At 52.0% G+C, this 9,756-nt stretch overlaps 1 protein-coding gene across 1 annotated transcript; it reads left to right on the top strand.

The window, feature by feature from the left end:
- The first annotated feature begins 465 nt into the window (after window positions 1-465).
- Window positions 466-8,932, top strand: FGF8 (fibroblast growth factor 8). Its single transcript, XM_071748471.1, has 5 exons — window positions 466-719; window positions 810-846; window positions 2,930-3,110; window positions 7,377-7,483; window positions 8,546-8,932. The coding sequence occupies exons 1-5, from the start codon at window positions 688-690 to the stop codon at window positions 8,831-8,833; spliced, it is 645 nt and encodes a 214-aa protein (XP_071604572.1). The 5' UTR covers window positions 466-687; the 3' UTR covers window positions 8,834-8,932.
- Window positions 8,933-9,756: the final 824 nt, after the last annotated feature.

The raw sequence follows: 9,756 nt of genomic DNA, 5'->3' as shown, positions 1-9,756 counted from the left end.
CCCTCCATCCCGCCCACCCCTCCACCCCCCGGTAATCCTTTTAATGTCTGGCACGTCCCGGGAGGGCTCTCCCGCCCGGTTCCAATCCACAACACGCCCGCAGAGCAGCGAGCCCCCAGCGGGGAAACAGCGGCCCCGACGTCCCCTCCCTCCCAGCCGTTAAACGCTCTTTTAGGGATGGGGAAACTGAGGCACGGGGCGGGGAGGACGTCCCGCCGGTGGCTTGCTGCGAAACCCAGCCCTTAGTGCCAGCCCTGAATCCGGCGACACCTGGCCCGCCACCCCCTCGGCAGGTACCGCCGGGCTGGGGAGGGCAGCAGGGCCGGCCGGGCTTCCCTCTGCGGCGGCGGCCGCCCCCCAGCCGCGCCCGCCCCCGCCGTCGGGGCTTCGTCCCGGCCTCGCCGCCTCCCGGGGCGGCAGCGGGGCCGCGGAGTGGGGCGTGGGGCACCCCGCGGCGGGGGGCTGCCGGCCGTACGCCCCGAGGGCTGGGCGGGCGAGCGAGCGGGCGGGCCGGCGGGGGCCTTTCCCCTCTGTAGCCGCTTGTGCCCTCCTTTCCTCGGGGCGAGGACGCGCCGGTAGTGGCGAGAGAAGACGAGGAGCCGAGGCAGCGCTGCGCCGTGCCCCCCCACCCCAGGCGCTACCCGCCGCCGCCGGGCCCCGGGCTCCCGGCCCCGTACCGACACCGCGATGGACCCCTGCTCCTCGCTCTTCAGCTACGTGTGAGTATCAGCAGCCCCGGCCCCCCCGCCCCGGGCCCGAAGCTCCCCGGTTCACACCTCTCTCCTGCTTTCTCTCTCCCCCCTTCCCAGGTTAATGCACTTGTTCGTCCTCTGCCTGCAAGCCCAGGTAAGTGCCCGCCTGGCCGCCCGGCTTTGTTCGCCCCTCGGGGATGGGGGGTGCCTGGTAGCCGCCGGAGAATGCCCCGGGCTCGGAAGGGAGGGAGGGAAGAGAAACAGTTTAAAACCCAGGAGACAAAAGTCGCCCGGCTGTAAAAAGCCGAGGTCGAGAGGGGAGCACAGACCCCTCCCGCCCCCCCCCAAGGCTGCAAAATAAGGTGAGGAGGGCTCGGGCTGCAAGGCAAAGAGTACTCGGGATTTCAAGGAATTGTGCAGGTTTATTTTCGAGTAGTTTTAGGTTCCGTCCCCCCACCTCTAAACGGCACTGTGGATATCCCCGTTCCTCTTGTCCGGGATTGTTTTCCTGCACTCCTTCATCCAAAAAGTAAAATGGCATTAAAAAAAGGAAAAAAGAAACCCCCACCAAAACCTTAATAAAAATCGTAGGTTTTGATTCAGCTTTAAAGTGTCAGACTTTAGCAGCGCTGGTTTGTGTTGCTAGAAACAGAAGTGTCAGGAATAGATTAAAGAGCCCGGGAAGAGCTTGTGCAACACCCGCATCCCGGCAGGCACGCGTGGCTGGGAGCGGTGCACCTTCAAACCGGGGTGAAGCCCCCCTTTTGCCCTGAGATCACAGGTGCAGAAGCTTTGTTTAAAATGCACTTTAAGCTACCTTTTTAATTATTGCTATTTTCCTTGAAGCTTGGGGAAAAAACAAACAAACAACCGAGTTTCCATCTGAAAAGTAAAGGGAACAAAGTGCTGAGCGCGTGCAGTTGTATAAAATCATAGCTGTAATATTCTGGAGTATGAGATGGAGACCAAATAGCAGCATGGTTAATGACCTCTTCTCCACATGGTACCCTCATCAGAGCTGGGGAGAGAATCCTGCTGCATTATCCAAAACCCGTCTATAGGAAACACACATGCACAGGCAGAAACAGAGGGAGAGAGATGACATTGTCAAGGGGACATACCTCTATAAAGCCAGCCTTGGGAGAACAGCAGCTTTTGCTTTTATTGAGTTTTTTGTTGTTGTTTAAGACGAGAGGAAATCTTCCCATTTGACGTGGGGGTGGCAGGGGGTAGTCCTAGCCTTCTGATGTTGAAAGGAGCTATCTCCTAACATTTGCTCAGAAATACATCTTTATAAATGTCAGGGACCAGCGAAACTTTCCAGACTTAAAAGAGGGATTTGAGATGAGGGGGAAAAAGACTTCTGTGCAAGCTCGGGAGCCGGGGCTGAGGGGGGAGCAGGTTTGGTTGCTCATGAAAACCATTTAAAGCCCAAGAGCAGCAGCGTCAGGTTTGGAGGGGGCAGGCTCAGCTGCGGGAATAATGGTTTGGTGTGCGGGGCTGGGGGGCAACCTGGGTGTCGGCACCAAACAGCTGGGTGAGGATGAGGGATGTGTTTGCATGGGCAGTGCGTTAGTATTCTTAAGGTTTTATGCCATCAAATACCCAGGCTGGGGAATGTTCTTTGTTATAATTCTTATACTTTGTAGCTCTGCCTTCTCTGGCTACTTTGTATTTAAAGAGCTCAGTAAGTGGGGTGCTTGGGAGCAAAGAAAGAGTCTGGGATCTAGAGGGAAGTCAGCTGCAGAAGCTGATGGGGCAGCAGCTGGGGTATGTGTCCAGCAGGAGCTGAAGTGTGCTCCCGAAGAGGCAAAAGAGGCGTGGGAGGAATGTGTCAGGCCCTTGGGGGGACAACTTAGTGCCATCCTGCACAGGGGCCCCAGACCCTCTCCAGCACCCAGACTGACGCCCATCTTGGGTACTTTGAGACCTGCTCAGTTCCGAAGGAGGTCTCTGGGGTCACTGAGCCCTGTCTCACCCTAAGCCACCTGCACCCCTCTGCTTCGGGCATGTCTGGAGTGGGCACGACTCCGTAAAGGACTCTAGCTGCTGTGTCCCAGGGCTTGATGCTCCTTCTCTCAGGGAGGCTTCACAGGCACAGGAGGTAGCCCCATGGTCCTGGCTCTGTGCCTCCCCATAAAGCCCGGCTGGAGGCCAGAGATCTCGGCTCAGCCCATTCACCCCTCTGAGGAGTAGAGATTATAATGGTGTGTCGTATATTTTTTAATTTCCTAAAGGTAACTGTTCAGTCCCCACCTAATTTTACACAGCATGTGAGGGAGCAGAGCCTGGTGACGGATCAGCTCAGCCGGCGGCTCGTCCGTACCTACCAGCTGTACAGCCGGACCAGTGGGAAACACGTGCAGATCTTGGACAACAAGAAAATCAATGCGATGGCAGAAGATGGGGATGTGCATGGTAAGGATGTGTGACTGGGGTGGGTGGAGGAGGGGGGGGAGCTGCAGAGGTGTTTGCAGCCCAGCACAACAATTGATGATTTCCGTCCTGTTTGTTAGCCAGAAATCATTAAAATCGTTCAGCTTGCGGGGGGCTTGTAAAGAGAGAACATAAGGGTCAGCAATCAGTGGCTGTGTGACTCAAGGTGAGGGTAGGTTCCCTGTGCCAAGGGAGGGAATCAGTGCTTACAGGATGGGCTCTGCTCTTTTCTTTTTCATTTTTGCTTTGCACTTGAGTCAGAGGGCTCTGGGCTATGACCTACTGAGCAGCATCCATCATTTTAGGCCAGGTCTTTGCGGAGCTGAGTGTCTCTGAGAATTCTGTTTGGAAAATAAATGGAAAGGAAAGTTTAAAAAGAGAGGGAGTGGGGAGAAGGTGAATAGCTGCTTTGGAAACCTTCCCTGAACTAGAACTGCCTTAAGCTGCATTTTCATGTCATATCCCCTTGCTCTTTCCCTCTCAAAACAAATTCTAAATGGGGGTCAGTGAGGCAGTTGACTGGAGGCAAAGATGCTGTTGTGTCTCAAGAGACAAAGGTGAGGGGACTCTGAAAGTGCAAGAGCCTGGGCTATACTATAGCCCCTCTGCCATCACCCCAGCACTGCCTCCCCAAAACGTCCTCCCCACCTGGGACAGAGGTCAGATCCCTCTGTGGGAGACATCTAAAGCCCAGATAGTTTGGTTGTGTGGGCTAATAACACATTGGCATGGCCAAAAGATGCACAGGGGTCAGTGGGGCCAGCAACCTCCAGCACCACTATAGGGCCAGCTGCCAGGGGCCTGATCCTGCACCCAGACCAGGGAGCTGCCTGTGTTCTTGTGTGCTGTACATTGGAATCTTAACAGTTTCTCTTTGGTATTAGCTGCAATTTCCCTTTCTTGTTTGAGCAGATTAGTAGAAATGCTTTTCTTCCTTCCCCTTCTATATATGTATTATTATTGTTATTATTATTACCTTTTTTTTTTTTTTTTTTTTTTTTTTTTTTTTTTTTTTTTTTTCCTTTCTCTTCCTTTTTCTTTGGCTGGAAATTTCAGCCTGGAATTTAGCAGTTCAAGCAAAGCACAGATTCCATCCATGTGTTATTCCATACATCCAATATTAATCTTCCAAATGAATTATTCCCACCCTAGAGCAGCTCTGGCTTGCAAGGACATGAGTTAATTTCTCAAGGAAAAGAATAAAAAATCCCATCTTGTTTTAGTCCTATAATGCCTGGATTTTAAAAGGCAGTTAGTGCATATTTAAATAACGACCAAGTTTAAATAAGGCCAGAAGAGGGGACCGGTGGTGGCTTGAAAAACTCTATTAAAATGTAATAAAAAAAGGTTAAGCATTTGAAGAGCTAAGGAGGAAAATGAAGACTGATCTAAACCAGAAAGAGAACAAGCAGTTTTTCAGATGTAAAGTTTTAAAAGAGTTGCAAGTCTGTAAATGTTAAAATAGAGGTTCAGGATTGTTCTATATGAATCTCTAGGGAGGCCCCCATGTCTGGAAGAACTATTAAAACGCTTCTTACTTTCACCTTTTTTAACATTTCCTGAATACTTTCTCCTCTTCGCAGTCCAGTTGGGGGATCAAGTGTGTCTCGCTGCATTTTTTCAGCATTTACGTAGCCACTTTCCCTTCAAAGTTTGAGCATGAAACATAATTTTACTGGGATAAATCTGTCACTTAAGTGAAAGAATAGAGTAGAAAACATCAAGCTCCACCCCCCTGTCCCCCCCAAAAAAGGGGAAAAAAAAAAAAAAGGACTCCCCTCAAATGTTATCTAGAAATTCACTTTTAAAAAAAGGAGCCCCCTCCCTGAGCCCTTCCTTCTGCTTTTTTATCTCATTTTTGGGGATGGGCGTGTAAAAGGGGTTGATTTATTTTTGCAGATGACCCCTTTCGCCACGCTGACGGTTTTACAGCCGACTTAACATCGAGTCTGGCATTTTCAGTTATCTGTCTTAATTGTCAATATTTGATTGACTTTTTTTAATTCTAAGGGAAGGAGGGTGGCCGGTACAGCTTGGCTCTTCCCTCTCAGGCCATGGCTGCCCTGAACAAACCACCAGTGTCTGCAATCTGGACCAAACCCTGCAATCATCCAGAGACATCAGCACAGCTCCCTGCTGATGTTCTGGTTTCATCTGCACTTGGGTTTTTCTGCTGGTTGAAGATGGATTTTGCAGGGTTACCCACATGGGTCTGGGGGGTGCAAGTCCTCAGGGACAGGTTGTTCTCATCCTCTACTGCTGGTGGCTGGTGAGGCTGGAGCTCTGCTCTGGCCAGGCTTGTGCAGGGGGCCAAAGCCGGCTGGCAGCTGTAAATCATGGGTGGGGGGGGTGGAGGGGAGGAAGAAAAAGGCCCAAAGAGAAGCAATGTCCATCTCTGAGGTGGGGTTTTGTGCCTGCTGGGGCTGAGGCCTCCCCCTCTCCTCCTCCATCCCTCCCTCTCCACTCTTTCTATCTCCCAGAGAGAAAAATCAATTCTCTTCAAACCTTTTACTGCCTCAGAGATCAATTCCCACTCCCCCCTCCCACCCCACCCTCTTCCCAATACAGATAAATAGGGGGTCACTGTCTCAGAGCTTCATTTGCAGAGTACTGCAGCTGGGTGTTTGCCAGGCTCTGGGCAGTGGGAGCTGGATCTCCCCAAATTTCTTGAGTTCTGTCTGTGCCTGTCTGGGAGTGGGGGAGCTGTGGGCATGGGGCAGTTGGGTGACAAGAGATGCTGCAGGGTGACGTTGGCAGAAGAGAGTGCAGGGAGCGGGTGCTTGCATCTTCATTGAGCCTGGCTTCCCTGGCAGAACTAAGTCAGTCCCAGAAAATTTTGGAATGTCTTTTTCTATAGCTCAGCTCAGTTGCTGTCAGCTCCTTGTCCTCACTCTTGGTGCCATTGCCTTCAGCAGTGCCCATGATGCGAGGGATGCAGGATCAGGGTATGGCAGAGATAGAGAATCAGCAGTCCACTCTTAGCTTAGTGTGATTGAGGTTCACTTTAGTTTGTGTGTGTGCCCAAAGCCACCTTCTGCCATTCAAATTATCCTTCTGTAAAGCCACCCACTCAGAGCTTCATTACTGCCCTCTCTGGGGCTCACAGGTGGCTGAGCATCCTGGAGTGGACCCTAGTCCTGAGAAACTGCACAGCCCTTCTGCTGGAATTGGAGAGGAGAAATAAGACATCAGTGGGCATGTTTCCATAACACAGCTATGGACTTGAAAGCTTTGCAGGCTGCACTCCAATTGCCTTGCTAAATTGCTCTTTTGGCACTAAGGGCTTTCTGGGCAAGAGGTGATGGTGGTAAGATGGGGTAGCCCCAGATAGCTTTTCAGTGCTTGGTGGAATGTTTGGTGCTTGGCACATTCCTGTTGAGTTGCAAACAGGTAGCAACCATCCCCATCCGTCTTTGCCCCAGGGAGGGGAGCTGGCTCTAGGGACAGCAGCTGCAGGGTTGGGGAGAAAGATGTCCTGCCCCCTTCCTCCTCCTTCCCTGGGGATAGATGAGCTCCAAGGCTCGGGTTCCCAGGGCTGAGGCAGGGAGGGAAGGTGACAGGTCTATTTATAGGCGGCCCATCGACCCGGCGATTTGCATAGCTCCTTCGGAAGTCGATCGATGCCTCCATTAAAAAACTGAGACCAAATCAATACGCCCTCTCGACTTGTGCAAAGGTGAAAGGCATTAAAAGGATGACCGTACCCTTCACGCCTACCCTGCCAGCTGCAAAGTCACTCCTCCTCCTGCAGCCCTGTCCCAGCAGAGATGTGCAGAGCGGGATCCCCTGGGCTGGGTACAGCTGGCAGCATGCTGTGCACTTTCAGAGGGCGTCTGCTTGCTTCCTGCCTGCAGGCTTACCCAGATCTGCCTCTGTCTGCAGGAGAACTGGCTTTTTCATCACCACCTGGTGCATGCTATGCTTGCTCCCTGCCTTCCTTCTGGGACACCTCTACAGCACCTGGACCACTGAGTCCTGTGGATCAGGGCAAAGCAGAGCTGCACCTGCTCCAGCCCTGCTCAGGGTGGCAAAGGGATGTGACCAAGACTATGAAGAGACACAGTGACAGGGCAGAGGGGCCAAGGCTGGCTCTTAATCTCATGCCCTGATTTTGGGGCTGTCTCTGGCCCAGCTGCCTCCCCAATCAGCACGAACATTGCGGGGGTCTCCATCCCTGTGCATGCCCCATTTTAGAGCCTTTCTGCCTTTCTGACCTCCCTCTTCCATTTCTCCTGCTGCTCTCCTCAGCTAAGCTCATCGTGGAGACAGACACCTTTGGAAGCCGTGTGCGCATCAAAGGGGCAGCCACAGGTTTCTACATCTGCATGAACAAGAAAGGGAAGCTGATTGGCAAGGTAGGGCACTGGGATCAAGGGAGAGCCAGGGATGCACTGTGGGTGCTGAGTGGAGCTTGCTGGGAGAAGAAGCTCTTGCCTGATATGGAGCGTGTCCACGGGGATGGGAAAGTGGGATGGGGTTGTGGGGGCTCAGCCAGGGAACCCCTTTGGAAGGCAGAGGGTTGAGCCATCCTGCAGCCCGGGTGGCAGGAGGGAAGCAGGGGAGCAAGGGAGGAGGGCGGGTGCTCTGTGGGGCTCAGTCCCGAACAAATAGGTGGATTGCTGGGCTATTCTCCCCAATTACATGGTACAAGTGCTAGGAATGTTAAGATGCTCCATGGGGCTGGCCCTAAGGCCAGGCCCCGCCGCACACCAGTTAGTCACGCTCCCTCAGAGCCCCGATGTTCCCTCCCTGGGGGCAGAGGTGGCTGTATGTGCAAAATCCTGCTGGGATAGCAATTGTCTGGGAGGATTTTCTGTGGCAGCTCCTTCCCTGGGGCTGGATGATTTGGGTCCCCTCCCTGGTCCCACTACTTGCTCAAAACAGGGAGAAGCTCAGCCTCTAGCTACCCTTATGCTCCCTGCCACCTGCAGCTGTGGGTAATGTCCCCACAGACTCCGTGTCACCTCTTCAGCTCTTGATGCCCCTCCTGTATTGAAGACTCTGAGGGAGGATAGTATGGGTGGGTGAGCTGCTGCTGTGTGGTCATGCTGGTGGGGAAATCCAGTCCCTGGCATGGATGGGGGCAGGATGAGAGTGGGCGAAAATCCCCTTACGGATGCAGTGGCATTTAAGGCTGGAACAAGCTGCATTGCTTGCAGACCAATGCTGGCATCACACTGGGGAAGTGAACTGCAATGAGCAGCATCTGCCTGTGCCCCAGTGCCTGTTCCCCACAGCTTTCAAATGAAAAACAGAATTTTGGCAATATTGACCCTCAGCAGAAGAGGTGGACGAGGTGATCCCTTGGCAGCCCAGAAGCGCTGCAACCCCGCTGACACCCCAGTTTGAGGGTAGCGAGGAGAAGCTTCCAACAAAGATCCCGGTGCATAAATCTCCCCCCTCTCTCCCCTTCTCAGAGCAATGGGAAAGGCAAGGACTGCGTCTTCACGGAGATTGTTCTGGAGAACAACTACACAGCCCTGCAGAACGCCAAGTATGAGGGCTGGTACATGGCCTTCACCCGCAAGGGCCGCCCGCGCAAGGGTTCCAAGACCCGGCAGCACCAACGGGAGGTTCACTTCATGAAGAGGCTTCCCAAGGGCCACCAGACCACTGAGCCCCACAGACGCTTTGAGTTCCTCAACTACCCCTTCAACCGGAGAAGTAAAAGGACTAGAAACTCCAGCTCCAGGGTGGCCCCTTGACTTGCCTGACTCTGCCTGCACCTCTCCTGGAGGACTCTTTTCTGAGCATGGTGGACTTTATGTAGAGACTTTCCCAGATGGGTATTAAAAAACAAACAAACAAACAAACAAAACATTAAAAAAAAAACATAAAAAAAAAAAAAAAAAAAAAAAAAAAAGGGAAGGGGGGTGTGGAGAAAAAATAATTACCTGCTCTAGTTGTTTATAATTTGGGGGGGTTGTTTGGTTTTTACAAAAAAAGGAAAAAAAAAAAAAAAAAAAAAAAAAAAAAGAGGCTCTATTTTTGTACTCCAACTTTAAAAGAAATGAAATGTTGAAAGACTGGTGAAGGGGGAAGAGTCCTTCACTTAGAACTGTTTTAGTCTGTTTGGGGTCATGTTTTATTTTGTAATTTTGTTTTGTTTTGTAGCTCTAGGGGTAAAGGAGAAAAAAAAATCGCCTTTTAAAACAAACAAACAAAAAAATGGAAATCCAAATCCGGGAGCAATGTGCTACTTAAATGAACTGAATTAATGCTTGCTGGAGAAGATGGAGAGGTCAGAAAAAATTGAAGGGAAGGGGATTTACTTTAGAGCTGGCCTGAGGTCTCACGGGTGGGTTTTGCAGCCTGGGTGACGTGTGGGCACTGCCTGTAGGGGGCTGGCTGCTATGCCCAGGTGAAGATTGCTGGATGCTTTCCTGTCTCGGATGCACCTACTTCTTCAGCTGAGTGAGGGGTTGCGGAAAGCTGCTTGCATCCTTCCAAAAATGCTGCTGTTTTCCAAACTCCCAACTCCTTCTTTTCTCAGGAAGGGACAGGGGTGATGAATACCCCAGAAAAAGTCCTGAACTGATCGGTACCTCTTACCCATGAGAGCATCTTTGGCATTTGGTTCGTTTTAAACTGCTAAGGTGAGGCAGTGGGCTATGGCTGCTGTGAAATG

Source organism: Heliangelus exortis, chromosome 7 (genome assembly GCF_036169615.1).
Source record: "Heliangelus exortis chromosome 7, bHelExo1.hap1, whole genome shotgun sequence".
NCBI classification, from domain to species: domain Eukaryota; kingdom Metazoa; phylum Chordata; class Aves; order Apodiformes; family Trochilidae; genus Heliangelus; species Heliangelus exortis.
This window is presented reverse-complemented; position numbering and strand designations above follow the sequence as displayed.